Source organism: Nakaseomyces glabratus, chromosome A, assembly GCF_010111755.1.
Source record: "Nakaseomyces glabratus chromosome A, complete sequence".
In the NCBI taxonomy this organism is placed as follows: Eukaryota; Fungi; Ascomycota; class Saccharomycetes; order Saccharomycetales; family Saccharomycetaceae; genus Nakaseomyces; species Nakaseomyces glabratus.
The window spans coordinates 450,726-471,895 of NC_088951.1; the positions used below are offsets into that span (position 1 = coordinate 450,726).

General features: G+C 39.2%; 9 protein-coding genes across 9 annotated transcripts; 8 read left to right on the forward strand and 1 right to left on the reverse strand.

The window, feature by feature from the left end:
* Positions 1-65: 65 nt before the first annotated feature.
* PRX1 (thioredoxin peroxidase PRX1) lies at positions 66-848 on the forward strand (the record flags this gene model as incomplete). Its single annotated transcript, XM_444960.1, has 1 exon — positions 66-848. One exon carries the CDS (start codon positions 66-68, stop codon positions 846-848), a length of 783 nt encoding a protein of 260 aa, XP_444960.1.
* Positions 849-1,468: 620 nt separating this feature from the next.
* SEF1 (Sef1p) lies at positions 1,469-4,765 on the forward strand (the record flags this gene model as incomplete). The annotated part of the gene is made up of 1 exon (XM_444961.1): positions 1,469-4,765. One exon carries the CDS (start codon positions 1,469-1,471, stop codon positions 4,763-4,765), a length of 3,297 nt encoding a protein of 1,098 aa, XP_444961.1.
* Positions 4,766-6,011: 1,246 nt separating this feature from the next.
* Positions 6,012-8,324, forward strand: UBP13 (ubiquitin-specific protease UBP13; the record flags this gene model as incomplete). Its single annotated transcript, XM_444962.1, has 1 exon — positions 6,012-8,324. One exon carries the CDS (start codon positions 6,012-6,014, stop codon positions 8,322-8,324), a length of 2,313 nt encoding a protein of 770 aa, XP_444962.1.
* A 683-nt stretch (positions 8,325-9,007) lies between these two features.
* KTI11 (Kti11p) lies at positions 9,008-9,256 on the reverse strand (the record flags this gene model as incomplete). The annotated part of the gene is made up of 1 exon (XM_444963.1): positions 9,008-9,256. One exon carries the CDS (start codon positions 9,254-9,256, stop codon positions 9,008-9,010), a length of 249 nt encoding a protein of 82 aa, XP_444963.1.
* A 1,937-nt stretch (positions 9,257-11,193) lies between these two features.
* RPS8A (40S ribosomal protein eS8) lies at positions 11,194-11,799 on the forward strand (the record flags this gene model as incomplete). The annotated part of the gene is made up of 1 exon (XM_444964.1): positions 11,194-11,799. The coding sequence occupies one exon, from the start codon at positions 11,194-11,196 to the stop codon at positions 11,797-11,799; it is 606 nt and encodes a 201-aa protein (XP_444964.1).
* A 929-nt stretch (positions 11,800-12,728) lies between these two features.
* Positions 12,729-13,820, forward strand: AAR2 (U5 snRNP complex subunit AAR2; the record flags this gene model as incomplete). Its single annotated transcript, XM_444965.1, has 1 exon — positions 12,729-13,820. One exon carries the CDS (start codon positions 12,729-12,731, stop codon positions 13,818-13,820), a length of 1,092 nt encoding a protein of 363 aa, XP_444965.1.
* A 677-nt stretch (positions 13,821-14,497) lies between these two features.
* On the forward strand, positions 14,498-17,623 carry SWI4 (SBF complex DNA-binding subunit SWI4; the record flags this gene model as incomplete). The annotated part of the gene is made up of 1 exon (XM_444966.1): positions 14,498-17,623. The coding sequence occupies one exon, from the start codon at positions 14,498-14,500 to the stop codon at positions 17,621-17,623; it is 3,126 nt and encodes a 1,041-aa protein (XP_444966.1).
* Positions 17,624-18,073: 450 nt separating this feature from the next.
* Positions 18,074-19,402, forward strand: ALG3 (dolichyl-P-Man:Man(5)GlcNAc(2)-PP-dolichol alpha-1,3-mannosyltransferase; the record flags this gene model as incomplete). The annotated part of the gene is made up of 1 exon (XM_444967.1): positions 18,074-19,402. The coding sequence occupies one exon, from the start codon at positions 18,074-18,076 to the stop codon at positions 19,400-19,402; it is 1,329 nt and encodes a 442-aa protein (XP_444967.1).
* A 676-nt stretch (positions 19,403-20,078) lies between these two features.
* On the forward strand, positions 20,079-21,164 carry GVI51_A04455 (uncharacterized protein; the record flags this gene model as incomplete). Its single annotated transcript, XM_444969.1, has 1 exon — positions 20,079-21,164. One exon carries the CDS (start codon positions 20,079-20,081, stop codon positions 21,162-21,164), a length of 1,086 nt encoding a protein of 361 aa, XP_444969.1.
* Positions 21,165-21,170: the final 6 nt, after the last annotated feature.

Below are 21,170 nucleotides of genomic sequence, written 5' to 3' on the forward strand. Positions count from 1 at the left end.
AAACGATACAGCCTTAGTGACTTAGCTACGTATAACTACTGAAACTTCTCCAAGAACGATAAAACATGTCTACATTCATGCGCCAGTATGCCAGAAACATGGCAAGAGTTCCAGTCTCTACCAGATTGAACGCACAGAGATTTGCCTGTGCCAACTATAGATTCTACTCCGAGAAGACCAACTACAAGCAAGCAGACCAGCCAAGATTGAGAATCAACTCCAGCGCACCAAACTTTGATGCTGACACATCTCATGGTAAGATCAACTTGTATGACTACTTGGGAGACTCCTGGGGTATTCTATTTTCCCACCCAGCTGACTTCACGCCTGTCTGTACCACTGAGATGGGAGCTTTCGCCAAGATGAAACCACAATTCGACAAGAGAGGCGTCAAGTTGCTTGGACTATCTGTCGAAGATGCTGAATCTCACCGCAAGTGGATTAAGGACATTGAAGAGATAAATGGCATTGATAAGTTCGGTTTCCCTATCATCGCCGACACCAAGAGACACGTTGCCTTCTTGTATGACATGTGCGATGAAGAAGGGTTCGGCAATATCAATGATGGTTCCCTGACCACCGTGAGATCCGTCTATGTCATTGATCCAGCTAAGAAGATCAGAGTCATCTTCACTTACCCATCGCAAGTCGGCAGAAACACTGCTGAAGTGCTAAGAGTAATCGATGCCTTGCAAACCGCAGACAAGCACGGCGTGGTTACACCAGGCAACTGGTCTCCAAACGACGATGTGATCATCCCACCAAAGGTCTCTGACGCAGAAGCCTCTGAGAAGTTCGGTGACTTCAAGACAGTCAAGTCCTACCTACGTTACACAAAGTTGAAATAAGAGCCATCCCATCTTACACTTCTTTTTTAAAAGTATAAGTACACGCAAGCTTCGCCATGCACCATACAGAATACATAATATATATTCAAATATTCAGAATTACCCAAAACTTACTGTCCAGCTATTGGCTATAACACCGATGACTATTAATTAAATTGACATAATCGCATCTATCGCTGTCAAAAAAAAAGGAAAATTGAGTGAAAAATTTATCACCAAAGGGAAATCCGGGGGACGAGGGGAAGGGAGACTGAGAGAGTCCTCCTTGAACTTCATTTGGATGGGATCGATGACAACGAGGGGCACAAGGGATTTCTGTTTCTTTGGAATCACTTTGAAGAGGGCAATCTCATCTCAGGAACTTCCTTTCAAGAGACGGTTGCATTTTTCCCTACATCTAACAAGACAATAGAGTTTGCTAAATAGAAGAAGCATAAAGCAGTTAAGTACTGGCTCATAATCTAATAAAATAACAGGGAAATCGGGGCTTGATGAAAGATTAGTCCATAGATCAATATTTGCTTAAAAAGATATTTCAACTGAGAAATAAAAAAAAAAAATTAAAGCCGATACCCAAATCCTATATTGTTATTTATAACTTACACAACCGCTTGGGGGACATGAGTACAGCAGCCAGTAATGATCATCCAGATGGTGGTGGTAAGCAGTCCACCACCAAGAAAGCTACTAAGAGAGCTTCAAAAAGTGAAGAATCTGGCCAAAAGAAGAAAGTTAAAAAGGAGTCTACAAGCAAAATCAGTTCGCCGGATGACAACCATAGCGTGACGTCGACCTCTACTGTGCTATCACAACATATGAATGGATCTATGTCTTCTAATGGAGCAAATCTAGGAACTACACACCGTCCTGTGACTTCATGCACACATTGCAGACAACATAAGATTAAATGTGACGCTAGCCAGAATTTTCCTGCCCCTTGTACTAGGTGTGCTAAGAATGGATTTCACTGTGAAATCAATCCACAATTTAGGCCGAAGAAAGGATCCATGATGCAAATGCTAGCGCATGAAGTTGACGAGCTAAAATATAAAGTAAGTTACTTAATCAGAAATGATGGGCTTATTGCCAAGGCATTAGCAAACCATAAAGAAGGCCAAGATATATTGAGAGTACTAAACACTAACCCTCCTGGCTATTACCAGGAAGGAAAGTCTGAGATAAACACCAACTCTCCATCAGTTAATCATGCCTTAACGCCAAATCACGAAACGAATAGTAACTCATCACCGAATACCAAGATAAGTGTTCAAACTTATTTGGCTGGTGATCACCCACTAGTAAGTCAAGATACGAAATCACCAACTGCAAGCGGGAACGCTGTGCCAACACAAGCGATGAACATGAACCGTAACGACATCATTGGAACGAAATATACAACATCTGTAAATAAACCAATTTTACCTCCAATTTTAAATGATTCTACACCAACTAACAATTCCTCCAAAGCTCAAATCAACTCTGGGCTACTCCAAATGGCTTTTCATAGAAATTCTTCAACGACAGGGAGCCCATCTACTAGCCGACCTCTTTCGCCCTTGGTTCCAAATGGGGCAACCTCTCATGGAATGATTAACAACGATATTGGATTGCAACAAGCAGGGCAAGTAGGGGCTAAAAAGTCTCCTATAATTGCGACGACCACAACAATGGATCCTTTGCCATCACCACAAGCCAACATTGATGAGTTTGTTTTGGGAGACATTCGCTTATCGATAAACAAAGCAGATGAATTACATTCTACATTCTTAACAAAATACCTCCCATATTTTCCTATAATGTCCTCGAACTCCGCAACTGAGTTATTCGGTCAGTCTCAATTATTGTTTTGGACTGTCATGTTAACTGCCTCTATGTCAGAACCTGAACCAACTTTATACATGAAACTATCAACCCTTATAAAGCAGTTGGCAATCGAAACTTGTTGGATTAGAACTCCAAGATCAACCCACATTTCACAGGCATTATTAATCTTGTGCAATTGGCCATTACCAAATCAAAAGGTTCTCGATGATTGTTCATATAGGTTTGTTGGGTTGGCCAAATCACTTTCGTATCAGCTAGGTCTTCACAGAGGTGAATTCATATATGAATTTACCAGAACGCAAACATCTATGCCCGATGCTGAAAAATGGCGTACAAGAACATGGCTGGGTATTTTCTTTTCTGAAAACTGCTGGTCGAGTATTTTGGGTTTACCACCAAACTCTAAACCTGACTATCTAACTGAGAAAGCCAAAAAGGCAGAAATATATGAGGACAATGTGGATAAGACAAGTGAAATTACCAGCAAAGAATCAAACAAGGGAAAAGCAAAGGAAACAAATGGCCATGCTAATGAAATATCCGATAACAAGATGACTTTACCAAAGAGATTTAAACAAATGCTGATCCTTGCAGACTTTCAAGGAAAGTTATGTAATATTATGGGAACAAGTGTTACAAGTCCAGACGGTTTGATGGAACCTTCCTATAGGTCAGATGCTTTGTCCGTACTTGATAAGGAGCTGGAAGAGCTTAATACAACATATAAATTTGACACAGATGATGTTGTTAATATTTATTACTTGTATATCCGTTTGATGATTTACTGTTTTGCTTTTCTTCCTGGAACACCTGCACAAGATCAGCTTGTATATGTGAACCCGGCATATACAGCTGCAACTAAGATTGTTACACTGTTAACACAATTATTAAAGGACCAACAATTGATAGAATTACCAATTTATATAAGACAAAGTGCATCATACGCCTCTCTGATATTATTCAAGCTGCAGCTAAGTCCAGCTCTGTCTGATAAATGTTTCGAATCTGCGAGACAGTCGATAGTTACCATTCATAGATGTTACAGGAATCAGCTATCAGCTTGGGCAACTGTTGTAGAGAACGACATCTCCAGAACTGCAAGTATGCTGGAGAAGTTGAACTTTGTACTGATAACACATCCAGAAGTATTAGTAGAGGAAGCTGGTATTATATCCAGAATGAGATCACATATGACTGGTTCGTTGTTTTACGATCTTGTTTGGTGTGTGCATGAAGCTAGAAGAAGAGAAGTGGACCCTGAATACAACCGTCAAGTTCTAGAGGACGTAAAGAAGAGTCATGAAAAAGATGGCAGCAAACAATCATATCATATTCCCGCTAGCAAATTATATCCACTACCGTTATACAACCAGATTTCTAAAGAGGATTTCAAAACGGTTACTAAAACAACACCTAATGGTACAACTGTAACCACTCTTGTACCAACCAGAAGTGCCCTAAGACAAGCTGAAAGCAACAGCAATAATGATGGGGGTGCTGTTGCTATTAATGGCATACCACTGGCTATGCTGGATGAAAATGGTAGCCTAGATATGGACAATTTGTTCTCATTGCAGAATATTGCCCCAGTGAATGGAGATGGTGCTATTTATCCTCGCATGATTGACTCAATAATCAGACCTGAGGATATACCAGATAGACCAAACAGTGCTATGGCAACAATCGCACCATCAGACAGGCAAGATTTCGGCAACAAAGGTGACGTAAACTCTTCTACTCAGCAAGGGGTTAACCCACCGAATGATTTCATGATGGAGAGACAAGCCAGTTTCCCACCTACCCAAAATCCAAGAACTACTGGTTCCAGTTTGGCATCTCTGCCCGAGATACCGAAGAATGGTAAGAGCTTCAAGGATTTTGCGAATATTGCGCAATGGGGCAATTTCGCTAGCAATCCTACAAGCGGTCCAAACAAGAACAACAAGAATGACATTCCATCAGCCAACAGTCGTCTACAACTGAACCAACTTTCCGATTTCTTTCAACAGCAAAGCGCTGGCTGGATTGAAGGTAATCTCGGTAACGACGATTTCTTCGGTTGGCTGGACATGAACATGGAACCTAAGTTCTAATGAACAAGTAAAAAGGACTACTTATTTATTATCTTAGCCAAGGCAAGAACCCATGGGAGGCACTCCATTTTACTCCCAGTTGTTATATTTTAATTTTATTCTACAATATTTTTATTTTTTATGGTCTCCATTTTTGTTTCTATGAATGGCTAAAGTTTGCCCTCTAAAAAAAATTGTAAAAGAAGGCTCTTAAGAAACACCGAAAAACATTATTTATTGGCAACATCGAGTACAACATATCTATATTAATCCAACCACAAAATATGTATTTACTTATAATCTAAACACTAACTTATATTCTTTTGTTATCTACGCAATGCTGACTATATGCTTCACTGAGAACTCAGAATGCTAAAGAAGCTTTATACAATCTCCCTCCCCCCGAGTCCTGCAGCCCTATCTGTGCAACAAAAAACCTCTCCCTCCATCCCCCCCACCAATGCAGAGGACATCAAAAATACGTAAATCACAGAATTGCTCCCTACGTCATTTCACTGGACCCACCATGTATGGAATAACATTGAAGGAATCTTGTTGGAAGTGGGGCTGACAAACACCCGCACAGCAGGACCCTTCTTCCATATTGCATTTGTCTGTGGATTCATCTGTGCAAGAGAAACGACCGTTAATGCTGAACGTTCCGTGGGACCCCTGTAAGGACCTTTTTCTGGCCCTGTTCCTTCGTTCAGATGATCTCATGCGTAAATGAGCTCTCTCAAGCCTCCGCCCCCATTACTATTCTCATAATGGCATTCTATAATCATTTACTTTCTAAAGGAACAATGGGCGTTACTGTGCCTGTGTTTGTCCATGCTATCCACTAAGTTAGCCGATATAGACTTACTGTTCAGTCCGTGATTTCATTCTATTTTCTTTGGTCTTGAGGTTCCCTTCTCTTTATCCAGGAGGAGAGCTTCTGCAAGTAAAAGGGAGATATAAGTTCAAGCTTAATACATTGATCTGGTATTACAGAAACATTAAGAAGTGCTATTGCTAGCAACTCTTTTATTGTCCGGGGTCTTTTGGGATTATCTGGAGAAATACTACTTCCCCTTTTTTTTATCACATTCTGGTGTTTTTACTCAACTATTTCAAGAATACATTACTATATTTTACAAAACTCGCACCGGGACACCACAAAGATACAGGGTTTATCACAGAATTATCTAGCGTAACAAAATTTTCTGCTACACAAACCGCTTATTTTGATATTGATTATACCACAACCCCCCTACATTGACAAAGCATGTTGAAAAAGTGGCTACCGTCTTCCAAGAAGAAACAAAGCTCGAAGGGCTCCGCTGGTGGATCCTCAGCTCCAGTTACGCCTTTGAAAGGTAACAACCACTTGAATGTAGGTAACAAGAAAGGCAGCACGCCGACAATCACACGATCAGCCCCAAATAATGCTATGAGAAGCAGTCCCAGCTTGCCGGAATCCAATAATGACAGGCTTCGTGTAAATAACAACAATGACGCTAGAAAGGATTCCTTCGGTAATGCACAAGGACCTAATCTGAAATTAAATATCGTTGAGCCGCAAGATGTTGGCACACAGTTGCAAAAATTGAATGGGGGCTTCAATACCACTAATTCCTCGAATGAGAGTCTTCCTAGCGAACATCTACACAATCCAATTTTAAATACAGAACGGACAGAATTAACGCCCTATGGAGATGGTTCAAATAAGATATTCGGATATGAGAACTTTGGCAATACTTGCTACTGCAATTCAGTTTTGCAATGTTTATATAATCTACCCGAATTCCGAAATGATATGTTACGATACCCATTGGGACAACCAAAAAGCGGCAAATCCAGGAAATTAGAAATGCCTGGATTAAAGCCCAGAATGTTTTTACCTGAACATTTTGAACCACGACCAACCCAGGAAGTACCGAAAAAGAGTTCTTCATTTATAAAGTCTACTTTCTCAGCTGTGACATCTTCACAAAGTAACCTCTTAGAAGACAAAGCTTCCCAACAAACAGAAAGACCGCTACCAATTAATTTGTCGACAAAAAGTTCCACCAATAGTTTGAATCATGATGCAGTAAAAATGAGATCTAATTCTGAAATTAACGTAGGTACAACTAATGCAAGTATTAGTAACGACATTCCTAACACTGAAATTAATGATAATGGAGATAGCCATAGGCGTGAAAGCTGGGTTCCTAGAAAACATTCAACAGATCATCCTGATTTGACAGTTGAAGGACAACCAAATATCGATAAGCATCATAGTAAGAGGGTGATTGTCGGCCGGAATTATCCTAAGTTATACTCAGCAGAAAACAGTGATCAAATATTGCAAAACAATATTCATTTAAAGTCAGAACATCTAACAAATGAACAAAGGAAAAAGTCAGCACTTATTAACGGTCCAATTGTGAATGTTGATCATCAAATTGACAGTTCCGCGGAATCAAACCTTTATAATGGTTTGAAGGACATTTTTGAATGCATTACGGAGCATTCATATCTTACTGGTGTGGTGACGCCATCGGCATTCATAGAAATGCTAAAGAGGGAAAATGTTTTATTCAGCTCAATGATGCATCAAGATGCCCACGAATTTCTAATATTTTTACTCAACGAAATCAGCGACTTTCTAGATAAACAAAATAAAAATGCTCTGAATTCAAAAATATACGATAGTTCTCAAGGGAGAAGAAATAGTGGTACAGTCAAGAATTTTGTTTCTGATATATTTCAGGGAACGTTGACTAATAGAATAAAATGTTTGACATGTGATAATACCACAGCTAGAGATGAGCCATTCTTAGATTTCCCTATAGAAGTTCAAGAAAATGTTGACATTGATATTCAGGAAATCCTTGAAAGCTTCCACCAGAAGGAAATGCTTCATGGTCCTAATAAATTTTATTGTGATGAATGCTGCGGTTTACAAGAAGCTGAACGAGTTGTGGGTTTGAAACAACTGCCTAAGACCTTGGCACTGCATTTAAAGCGGTTTAAGTATTCCGAACAGCAAAACTCTAATATTAAACTGTTTGACAAAGTGAGTTATCCCTTGGATTTAAAAGTGTCATCTACCTTCAATCCATCAATCTCTAAAAACTATGAATTATCAGGAATTGTTGTGCATATGGGAGGTGGCCCTCAACATGGTCATTATATCTCTCTGTGTAAAAATGAAAAGTTTGGTTGGCTGCTATTTGATGACGAAACTGTAGAAGCCATTAGTGAACAAGCAGTATTGCAATATACGGGAGATAAGGATACTATGACTACCGCTTATGTACTATTTTATCAGGAGTCGCAAAAAGAAGGAATAAGTGTTGATCACGATACAAATATCAATAAGTTAATTGAATATGATGACTGGCTAAGAACAAGACCACCAACCATAATAAAGGAAGAAGAAGAAGAAGATACACCAAGCTCAGGGGAAGTTATTGAAACAGGAAGATCGGTTACAAATGAAGATACAAAGAAAAATAAAACTGATGTCATTATCGATAAAGAGAATGATAAGGAAAAAAAGAACAAATCTTCAAGACGTAAATCAAAACTATTCGGTTTTATGAAAGGTTAGTTACTATATTAAATTAATTTATTTATTGAATAATGACATTCCTCAAAGTTAATGATCTTTTTTTTTATGTATAATATGTAAAGGGGGGCCAAGCACTAGCTTTAGTAGGAGCCTTCAATAAATGTTGCCATTTCATGGCAATTTGAGATACATCATAATTCGTTCTTAGTATAGATATTGCAAACTTTATCGAGAGATGATAACATTTAATCGTTGCTATTATTCTTATTATTTTACTATAAATATTAATTACGGGGAAGGTTGTCTGGAGACGCCAGCGTTGTTTTTGAGCCAGTTTTTTGGTACTATCAAATCTCATCCAAGAACAGCAAAAAAGGAGCTGCCAGTTGATTGGTATTAGTGGGCGAGCCTAATACTTGACCTGTTCGTGTGAGCTTGTTTGAATGATTTACCTAGTTGCTTCCATTTAGGTTGAGTTTAGTACATAGATTATTGTTTTGTTTTCTGCCCTTGGTATAAAGCCTTAGTTACTGATCAGAATTCTCGGATACTTCTCATTTCGTAAGCTTATTTCCATTATCGTTATATTATTTTCAGCTCTTTTCTCCACAATAGGACAAGAGTTTAATAAATCACAATTATCGTATGATTCACAAAGCATATATTTCATGTTTGAAGGAGCGTAAAATCGATACATCCATTAATTTCATGGAGAGAGCGGTTTAAGCAGCAGCAGCAATAGGTTGTGGGGGAGCTATACCTGCTTCTTCGTAGTACTCATCGAGGTCTTCCTTCTCGAATATGACATCTATCATAAGAGAGCAGCTAGGACACACAGCAATAGCCTCACCATCAAACATATCATCCAGCAATATTTGGAACCTATCACCACATGGACATGGATATGTAAACATCTGACTATCCGGATGGAAAGTCATATCTTCAATCTCTATCTGGTCATAAGTGGACATTATTATTGTTGAAGTCTTTACTTCTATGTTTGATTTCAGAATTAAAAATACCTTGTAGTTAGTAACTAGATCTTATATACAAAACTTTGAGAAACCTTATTAATAATCATCGTATTTTGACAGTTTTTAGGCTGATTAATTTCAGTATTCAAAGATTATTTTTCTATTTTTTTTGGTCAAGCTCATCGCAAGAATTAGTATAGGATCCCGAGATCCCTGCACTCTATTCTGAGGGAATCCTTTCCCCCCAGTACAGGAATATCATTGTATAGCTCGACTATTTTTGCGATGGGTGTCTGGTCTTAGTTCCGGTTATCCTGACTTGTTCATCCTAATAGAGCTCTCACTTGCTTGCACAGTACGTTACTACAATTAGCAAAAAGGTCGTTACCAATGTGTGATAGTGGTGGAGAGGGTGTCTCAAAGTTATAATGTGCCATTGAACGGAATTTGGATATGTATTTGTGACTGTTTTTTTGCGTTTGGCCATCTTCTTCAACATCCGTACACCATTTAGGATTATATTTGTAAAAATGTTTTGAAAATTTCTTTTTCCCGTTTCGGCATGATCACATTTTGAAAAAAGATCCGGTGTTCCCTTTGGACGTTGTTCAGGTTTTGTGGGGACCGTCTTCTCTGTTCCATGTCGGGTGGTGGGGGGCCACTAATGGAGCTTGTCTTCCCTCTAGAATCTCCCTCCGTAGCGTTCCCTTTCCGGAACTTGCATTACCAAGAAATTCTTGCTAGGGGGGGGAGAGTGGCTTGCCGACCGGAATTGAAACTTCCTTCCAGGACCCCATCCTACCGTCAGCCAGTTACTGCAGACAGATGGGTCGGCGTTGTACCATCTCTCTAACCTCCCTCTACCTTGCCCTCCCGGCCACCAGCCTCACCTTGCAGTCTCCCTACTATACTGCACGACTGGGAGTAAGTTCACCACCAGTCTGGGAGCGAGGAACGGTACGGGCTTCACCTTTACGGACGGAGGTTCTCAGCCCAAGGAGCCTTAGCCCAGAGTCTCTGGCCCGGGCTTCTGCCACTGCCACCACACAGTCTCAATCTCTTTCTCTGCCTCTCGCACTCTTTTTTTTTTGCAAAACTTAGTGAAACTTCAGTTCACATCCAGCAACTAATATTGTATACATTGAATTAAGTAGTACAAACTATATATCAGTTATATCTGGTTGGTGTTATACATTTTTTGTTACACATAATAGACCGAAACCATCAAGAAAACACCAGGATAATAATGTATGTTTAATAATATGCTATATGAACTATAATATGGAGAGCGACTATGGATCCTATACATGAATAATAGAAACGCCAGACCACAAACGAAAATGGCTAGTACCACTTGAAATTTCAGATTGCATCGCCACAGAGTATTGCCAACCAATATTGAAGATGTTAAAGGCATGGCTGAGGTAAAATATTAGGAGATATGTCATGATGCGATGTAGTGAAAGGTCAGCTTGCCATGATATCCAACATGAAGAGACGGTTTTTGTTATAGGGATAGGACCCATTCTCTCGAGTAACTGGGAATAAATTGCAGTTATACTAACAGTTTATTTTTATTATTTTTCGATTATTGTTTTTATTCATCAAATTCAACATTGATACCCAAGCATACACCCTTTTGACAAACTTGTTTAGCTATGAATTTACTGGACTACAAATGAATGGGAGGTGGTTACTGATAGATGGCATTGGTCGAAGTTTGAACAGATATATGATACGTATGTATTATGAGTGCCTTTCAATTTTAAGATCAAAAGAAGTATTAAAACCATTTCCACTTTCTGCGATGGAGTCTAGAATGCTCTTGTTATATGAGTTATATTGTTGAAGGGGTTACCAGTTTGGAGTTTGATGTTGTATTCTTGGTGCGTATCGACAGAAGAATAATAACTATGTTATTTACAGTCATCAAAATGGGTATTTCTCGTGATTCTCGTCATAAGAGAGCCGCTACCGGTGCTAAGCGTGCTCAATTCAGAAAGAAGAGAAAGTTCGAATTGGGTCGTCAACCAGCCAACACTAAGATTGGTGGTAAGAGAATCCATGCCGTCAGAACCAGAGGTGGTAACCAGAAGTTCAGAGCTTTGAGAATTGAAACTGGTAACTTCTCCTGGGCTTCCGAAGGTGTTGCTAAGAAGACCAGAATTGTTGGTGTCGTCTACCACCCATCCAACAACGAATTGGTTAGAACCAACACTTTGACCAAGGCTGCTATTGTTCAAATCGATGCTACTCCATTCAGACAATGGTACGAAGCTCACTACGGTCAAACCCTAGGTAAGAAGAAGAACGCCAAGACTGAAGAAGAAGTCGCTAAGCCATCCAAGAGTGCTGAAAGAAAGTGGGCCGCCAGAGCTGCTTCCGCTAAGGTTGAATCAGCTGTCGACTCTCAATTCAGCGCTGGTAGATTGTACGCTTGTATCTCTTCCAGACCAGGTCAATCCGGTAGATGTGATGGTTACATCTTGGAAGGTGAAGAATTGGCCTTCTACTTGAGAAGATTGACTGCTAAGAAATAAGCGACTTAACACGCTTCACTGCATGGCTAAATCGTTTTTTTTTGTTTCTTAGACTGTTTTATTACGCACGTTATATCTTTTCATTTTCTCCACCTATATATTAATAACCAAATAAAAAATTACTATTAAAAAATAGATAATCCGCATATACCTATGTATAACAACTTATAAGAATACGGTTTCTTTAAAAACACAGAAGATGACAACTGCTTATACGAGTGCTGCATTTTCCTTAGAGCAGTCACCATTGCCATATTACATTACATTACTAGGGCTTGGTAAAAATGATTTAACAAAGATACAGTAATTTACAGGAGGTATTACGACACAAGACTAAGACTTCTAGAATAAATAGTTTAAAAATATCAGAAAAAAAAGGCAATAATACGGTTATCTGCATAGTCCTGGTTCAAAACAGGAATCAGTACAGGTCTGTGTAAATATTTCTTCTCATCATAAAAAATAAACTACGTATCCCATCTAATTATCCCAACACCAAGCATAGGTGTAGAGAGAACCTTTTAACCTGGCCATGTGTCCTCACAATGGCACAGCCTCAAAAGTCAATAAGCCCAGAGCGTAACCAAACTACACACAATGTATTTGCTTGGCTAGTTAGTTTGTCCATAACCATAAAATAGCAACTACAGTAGACAAAGATCGATACTATCCTGTACTCGAGGGGCATCGAGCCTTTATATACTTTTTTTTTTCCTTCAGACTTCTCAGCAAATTTTTCAAGTGCAGATGTCTGTCTGTGTATCATGTTGTACTAAATTCCTAACTTTCTCAAAGCTGCCGCAATGTGAGCGATGAGCTTGTTGGTATCCATAAATTAGGGCTCATCGCCTGTGATAGTGTAGCTATTCTGGGTTTTATAAGGTTGAAAGTATTGGTCATTTTTACAAGTGTTTATACATGGATGAGGCATGTACAATGTTTTGTTCAGTTCAATTGAGCGTGACGTTGACGTTGGTATAAATCATTTCTCGTTCCATCTGCAGAAGGGCCAACCCTTTGGTGGGATCAAGGGCATTGTGAGTGGGTCTCGGGAAGTTGATCTAATTCATTTCATCAGCGAGGGGAGTTTGCGTTACGGGTACTGGATTACACCGGGTTTGAAGTACTATTGTGTGTACAACTCAGACGCAGAACTGTATGAGATTCATATTGATAGCAACGGCGCTGGTTATGAAGAGAAACTGAGGAGGTATGAGTCCCAGTCTATGTTGGTGCAATACCCTCGACTTGACGAGAACGACACTTGGTATTCATTAACAAGTGAAATAAGGTGGTATAATGTGAGCAAGCTCTTCTCGTTGACCACAGATGATAAGATAGCGTATATGGACTCTTCGATGACCACCATTGAAGAGGCCAAGATACTGCAAGATCGTTTGCAACAAACAGTTGGCCACTCTGGTCATGACAACAAGGCTCTTAGGTATGCATATATCAATTTCAAATCCCGTGAGGCCATACGAGACACACATAAGATGGAGGATTTCTACGATAAAAGCCATTATTTATTCGATGTTGTATTACCGCAACAGTTCCGAGACTCCATGTCTGCGTACATGGGTGAATTACAGATGAGCTTCATTAACGCTATGTTCTTCGCAAGCTACGGTTCCAGCATGCAATGGCACAACTTATTACAATTGCTGTGCGACAGCAACAGGTTTGAACAGTACAAGAGACTAGACGAAGTGGTCTCGGTACAGATCAACAATATACCTGAGGAATACTTCGACACACTGATCAACCGCGAGTGCTGGACTAAGTTGCTGAAAGCACACCACAGCCAGTTGCCCAACACATACAACAGCATGCAAACCCGGTTCCCAGAACTCATACCTGCCACTGCTGGCCACAACGACTACGACTGCGACTCCGACCCAGGCACAGGCCCAGTCCCAGACCCGATGCTCGGCTCAGACTCAGAGATCGAGATGAATGCCACCTCAGATGAAGAGGACACACCCACAGTGGTCTCACAGGTACACCACAGACACATCTAAGTGGCCATCGAAGCATACACATGTACAATATCCCTAATTTATATACAGACTCGCATATGTATCAAGGTAGTTAGTGTATACACATAGCACAATACGGTACTCAGACATGTGACACAAATCAGTATTGCCTAACCAGGAAATCTAATTGGGCCATACCGAAAGACCCGCCCCACAGGCCTGTCTAGGGCTTTCCCGTCTCCCCGTCCCCCCACTCTTTGGCGATTGGCAGCGAGCAGAAAAAAATAATTTTTTTTCGTGTCGCAGCCCAGGCTGGGATTTTCCGCTAAAGATGCTGCTTTCTTAGTGTCCCCTTGGTGGGACTTGGTGGGACTTGGTGGGGGAAGGTAGGACATCCAAGCGAGGAACTGTTACAAAGCAGTGACTTCACTAAACGGTTACAGTAGCTTATTTGATCCTACACAAGTTGAAACTAGGGAGCTGGCAAGTATCTTCTTTTAAGGCGCTACACACTTGTGGATAAACTGACGGAATTGCCAGGCTAAACAGCGGGATAGAAGCATCTCTTTAAAAAGGTTGAGTGTGCAATTGGCTTGATTTACTATATTTGTTTTGGGTTGAAAGTACGCTAATTGTTGATAACGGTATAATAGATCTTCGACTAGCGTGTGGGTAAAACAGCTGTCATATAAGAGGTGGTTAATCAGAAGGAAAAAGTAATGAATAGAGATACCGCTGACCCGAACTACCTTATGATCGGGACGCATCCCATGTCTAACGTGCCGTCCTCTCTGGCTGCTGCAGTGGATACGTCATCTGGCATGGCTCCCATAATTGAGATAGCTACATATGCAGACACGGATGTCTACGAATGTTATATCAGAGGACAGGAGTCTAATATCGTCATGCGTAGGACAATGGATGACTGGGTCAACGTCACGCAGGTGTTCAAAATTGCACAGTTCTCAAAGACTCAGAGAACCAAGATACTGGAGAAGGAGTCCACCAATATGAAACACGAAAAGGTGCAGGGTGGTTACGGTCGTTTTCAAGGTACTTGGGTGCCATTGGAAGCGGCAAAGTTCATGACAACGAAATATAACATTGATAATCCGGTGGTGAATACGATATTATCGTTCATATTGAATCCGAACAACCCTCCACCTAAGAGACATAAGAACAGTGTGCTGAGAAAGACTTCTCCGGGCACTAAGATAACATCCCCATCAAGCTATAAGAAGACGCCAAAGAAACCCAACGCGAACTCCGCGAGTAAACTGTCAACTTCTTACACAAAACGTAAAAAGAACTCAACGCAGCCCAATCCTAGTCCATTACAAAATATGGTATTCCGTACACCCCAGCAGTCGCATCTAGCCTCGATACCAACTAGCGAGCTAAACATGAACCAGCATGGGGATACAGATGCTACAATAAATGCAGCTTACTCGGCCATGTCACACAGCAAGACGAATGAGACACCTCTGTCACAGGGCTATCTAGCCACACAGAAGCCTCTTCAATTTTATCCAGTTCCTACAAACGTTGGCCAACAGCAAGAGAAATCCAGGAGAGGGTTTACCTCTTTTGTTCCATTTGTACCAGAAGGTCAAGATAATTCACATGTTAATAATAAGTCTGATATTCCTGCTATAACGGTTGATGATATGTCAAAATCGCAGAAAAATGTAAAGAAAAGAATAAAGAAATCCAAGTTTAAAGAGTCTAATGAGGTTGAATATATGGAAAATATTCCAGAGGAAGGTAGGGATCAGCAGTATGGAAATGGAAACTATCAGTCTGAGCCTGTAAAAAGACAGTATAGAAAAAGGAAGGTGAAAGAACAAGATGCATACGGAATGTACAAAAATAAAGACCAATATGAGCAAGATCAAGCCAAGAATTATAATTTACATACAGATGCTTTCAGTTACCCCAATGGTGCTGTGGCTGACCCTTATAACTTTAATGATGGTAATGCCTTGCAATACAATATGACTATACAGAATGATGGGGATGAGGCTATAAAAATTGAAAGCTACAAAGAAACATTATTAAAAGTTTTATCATCTGAAGAAGATACCACAAGACCAGATTATGCATTACCAGCAGAACTTTATCACCCACCTGCAAATCTCAATATCAATTTTCAGATCGATGACCAAGGACATACGCCTCTTCACTGGACAGCTGCAATGGCAAATATACCTCTCGTCAAGCTTCTGATAGGTTTAAATGCAAATGCATTGCACTGTAATTCACAAGGTTTTAATTGTATTACAAAGGCTGTATTTTATAACAATTGTCATAAAAATGGTGCTTTCCCTGAGCTTATATCATTACTCAAAATATGTTTAATAACACCAGATAAAAATGGTAGACTGCCCTTGCACTACCTTGTCGAACTCAGTGTTAATAAGACAAAGGATCCAAATGTTATAATGACCTATTTAGATGACATTGTAAAGAATCTGGGACAGGGTGATGAGAGCTTATTAAGGATGTGCTTGAATTATCAGGATAACGTAGGTAATACACCACTCCATTTGGCGGCTTTAAATTTAAATTTGCAATTGTGTAATAAACTCTGTCAACTGGGGGCTTCTATGACTGTCAGTAACTTCAACAATGAAACACCTGCATTAATATTGACAAGATTTAATTTAGTTCCTCCCACTAATCCTTCAATGTCCTTACCAACAGCACCAACAAGTAGTTCTTCCAATGATAAAAATCGCTATTACAGAGGGGAGAGCATGCAAGAGCAAGTATATGGCGTCAACAACTCGCTTGGAAATCCTGTGAGTGTTCCAAAATCAAATATGATGAAAAACTCCTCCAAAACAAAAAAGGTTAATACTAGAAAGCAACAGAATTCTCAGTCAGAAGACACAAAGTTTACAACCATGGATGCTGGTACACCCAACTCAATTATCAGAAACGTTAACGACAAAAATGAAGAGTTTTCTACCCCAAAAATCAATCACATACATGACTCGAACTTATTAGATACTCAAGATACCACTGGACTTCATACTATTATGGATGATCTATCTCATATGGAATCTTTGGTGACGTCCTCAGTAATAAAAGATACCAAAATGACACCATCGAAGGTTCTAGGTGGTTCTCCTATTTCACCTAAGAAGCATCAAATGCATCCAGTGGGTGGCTCTTACATCTCTTCTAATTTGAAAAACCCTGTTCCACTGATGGACATAATGGCTTCACCATCAGGAACGTTAATGAATGAAGACGGTGCTTCTGAGAAAGACGGGCATATCCTAGAGAACATAGAAAAGTTTGGTTCTGCGTCGTCAACACTATTTGAAGGTTTGAAATCTCAGTTTCAAAGTTTACAAACTGATGTGGAAGTTTCTGAGAGCGCTCTTTCTGAGATAGCTTCTCATTTAGAATCCATTTCACATCAGAGGCAAGCATTATTGCATAGCATGAAAGAGACCGAAGGTTTGCAATCTGAGTCTGAACTACATCATAGTACTGAACAACTAAGGGAGGTAGTTAATCAAACGAACGAAATGTTTACTCAAGGAATGGAAAATTCACAAGCTTTGAGACTAGCCATGTTAATTCAGCGAGAAGAATCAAAAGTTGAAACAGAAAGAAATAATGGAGTAAGCATTCAAGAATCTTTGGATTATGCAGTTGAACTATCTGTATTGCAGTTCAAAAGAAGATTGATAATGCACAAGATACGTGAGCAAAGATGTAAATCCACATCTTCTACTAAGATCAACAAGTATAAGAGATTAATTGGTTTAAATGTAACTGATATAAATGCTAAACTGGATGAGATTGAACGAGAATTAACGACAAAGGCTTAAAAAGTATAATCTCATATCCTTTAAGGGATCGATATAATGGATAGAACAATTTGCATATTTTTCTAGAAAATTAAGATAAATTTTTATATAATTAGACTCTGCAAGACATTAGGACTTTATTCGGTAGAGGGCGAGCCACTCGGGTGGCAAGAACATGTTAATAATATAATTAGTTTCTTAGTTAAAACTGAAAGTAGCTTTACATTACAATTATTTTCGAAACCAAATTATGTGGATGTCAGGACTTAAACTACATGTTAGTACAAATATATCTCTGTGATGCATTTACCCGGTTACTTTTTTGTGTAATGCGGTCGAATCTAGTATAACTTAAAACCTTAAAATAAGCAATGAACGACAATTGTAAGTATTGTGAATTCCATTCATGAGTTTTTAAATAATTGTTCTAAAAATATAACAAAATATAATACAAGCATTACTGGACATTCGATGCAGACAGTGAGATCGGAAGATAACCCTCCTAAAAAGGAAGAGTTCAAGAGGCCACCAATTGACTTACTACAGGACTTGAAAGACGGTATTAACCATGTTGTGTATAATCCACTAGGTAATAAAATAGTCATGCCACTAATGTTTTTACTAGAATCAGTATTGTTGAAGTATGTTATTGCTGCTATACCATACACTGAAATTGATTATAAGGCATACATGGAACAAGTGGAAATGATCTATGAGGAAGGTAATTATAACTACCTAGAAATTACTGGTGGGACAGGACCTCTGGTTTATCCTGCAGGCCATGTTTTGATTTTCCGAGTGTTAAATTACTTTACTGAAGGAATGAATCATATAGAGGTAGGACAAAAGATTTTTAGGTATCTGTACTTGATCACCCTATTAATGCAGTATACTTGTTACTATCAATTACGTTTACCTCCATGGTGTGTCGTACTTGCCTCTTTATCGAAAAGGTTACATTCTATTTACGTTTTAAGGCTGTTCAATGATTGTTTTACTACTTTCTTTATGGTATTGTTTGTTCTGCTCTACACTCTTAGAAGCAACAATAGTACTAAAATGTCGATGGTTATATCAACTTTTGGATCTTTGGTTTACAGTATGGCTATCTCAGTTAAAATGAATGCGTTATTATATTTACCTGGGTATTTGGTTTCAACGTATCTGATAAATGAAGGCAAACTAATAAACTGTTTGATTTCGGCATCGGTGATCCTATTCTGGCAAGTTATCGTTTCTTTGAGGTTCTTACGTTCATATCCAGTTGAATACTTGGCAGGTGCTTTCGATTTTAGCAGACAATTTATGTTTAAATGGAGTGTTAATTGGCAATTTCTAGATGAAGATGCCTTTCAAGATCGAGTTTTCCATACCACATTATTGGGCTCCCAATTTGTAGCAGTTGTTGCGATGACGCTCTGTCTTTATCCACGCTTACCTTTAGATGCTTGGAAATCTCTGAAAGCGCCTTTCACGCAAGTTGTGATTGCAGATCTGCGGTTCATTGTACCTTTTTTACTAATGACTTCTAATTTCATTGGGGTGTTGTTTTCGAGATCCCTACATTACCAGTTTTTGTCCTGGTATCATTGGACTCTACCGTGCTTGATCTACTGGTCAAAGTTGCCTATGCCTTTAGGGTTCATATGGTACATCTGTCATGAGTACTGTTGGAACTCGTATCCTCCAAACGAAAAAGCAAGCATCCTCCTATTCACACTAAATGCATCTCTGCTGTGTCTTCTGGCAATCAATTGTATGAGACCAGTTATAGTAAACATCAAGAGAAAGCAACAATGAAAAGACTATCAATAAGCTAGAAGAGACACTGTATTAGTCAAATTCAGGACGATATGCATATTAGTATGCACTTGGACTGACAAGTTAAGATTGGAAGAATGGTATTCGTATAACTAAAACTGCGTTATAATATAACTTATCGGCATAACAGCTAATATAATATCATAAAACACGCAAACTTCACATGACTCAGCTTTTTCGGTTTTATTCAGATGGATTATCGATTTGTGTAGCAGAAGATATCTCTGTTTTCCCAAAAAATTTTCGTTTCTCGCATACCGATTTCGACTAAGAAAGCTACGTAGCAAGAAGACACTGAACAAATTTTTGAAAAAAAAAAAAAATAACACACTGACAAGACCGATGAGAATGAAGAATCGATGGACATCGAATGAAGAATCGATGGACATCGAATGATGATATTGTCTGTGGGCCTGTTTCACTAGTAAGGGCAATTGACGTTCAAATATATCAGTGTTGGAAGACGATTCTAATTTTGAGACCCAGACGTATAGTACCTTCTGTTCCTCGTTGGGATCAAATTGTTGAAGGAGGACTGTTTAATAAGAATACCCCAAGAGTTGATCTTACTGTGCAAAGGTCAGGTTATAAGATAGAAAGAACCAAGAAGTAAGGCTGTTTCAGGTGTGAGAGTCTATTACTTGTGTTGTTGATTATGCCTGGAAAGATTATCAGTATCCCTTTCTTGGCCCAAAATGAGGACATGGATAGATACCTGGTAAAATACAATGAAAATAGAAAAACCAATGAAAATAGCAATGCTAGCAATGCGGCCAATAATTCCAGATCCCGTCATAATGGCTATAATAACTTCCACAGATTTCACTATGCCAAGAATGGTCCAGGAAATTCAATGGTTGATAGCTTGAGTTACTTTAATAACAGAAATTTCAATGCCCCAGTCAGCAGTAGCACAAATAATGAGATGGGTAACAAAATAAGGTTGAATGGAAATAGTATGAAATACAACCAATACAAGGTCAACGATCCAGGTCAGCAATCGAACTTATTGATGGCAACTACTCAGTTGAAGCAAGCATACTCTCAATTGTATTATAATGTAGCCAATAAAGGAGGAAATGAAGCAAACGTTGCTTCTGGTAGAGCCTTTTTGCCAAATAATCAAGATACGTTTTTCCAGAGCGGTAGTTTCCAGGGTAATGCTGAATTTTCTGACAAGGCCCCAATAGATTCTCTTTTTTCTTCTAGTGATGCGAGAGTGACTGGTGGTAGTGCAATGTTTAGTAACCCTACCTCTAGTCCAACATTGGATAATGGTTTTGAGACACTTTCTAGAAGCAATGGATCGCTAAACACTAATTACTCTAGAAATGAGGCGTTGATGCCAAACTTTCTTGATGACTTGCTTTCTAATTCCAATAAAAGTCCTTACCCATTTGGAAAAACAGATTTGGACATGGACATTACAAAAGGAATGAAAAACTTGAATATCGAACATGGCAACACTAGCTTACCGCCTTTTCCGTTCACATCGAATCAACTACCATTATCATCTTCACTAGCCTTTGACCTGGAAGACAAAAGTATCCCAGCATCTAATGAAGGACAACAGTCTTCTCTTTTTGGTATCGAATCTTTCAAGGGACCACTAACTGATAATGGGTCTTTATTGATGTCAGGAGCATCATCATTAAATTGGGATAATAATAATATTCCTTCCTCATCCACATCGTCAAATCACTTAGGTATTTGGAATAATGATATGAGTGTTTGGAGCTAACACTGT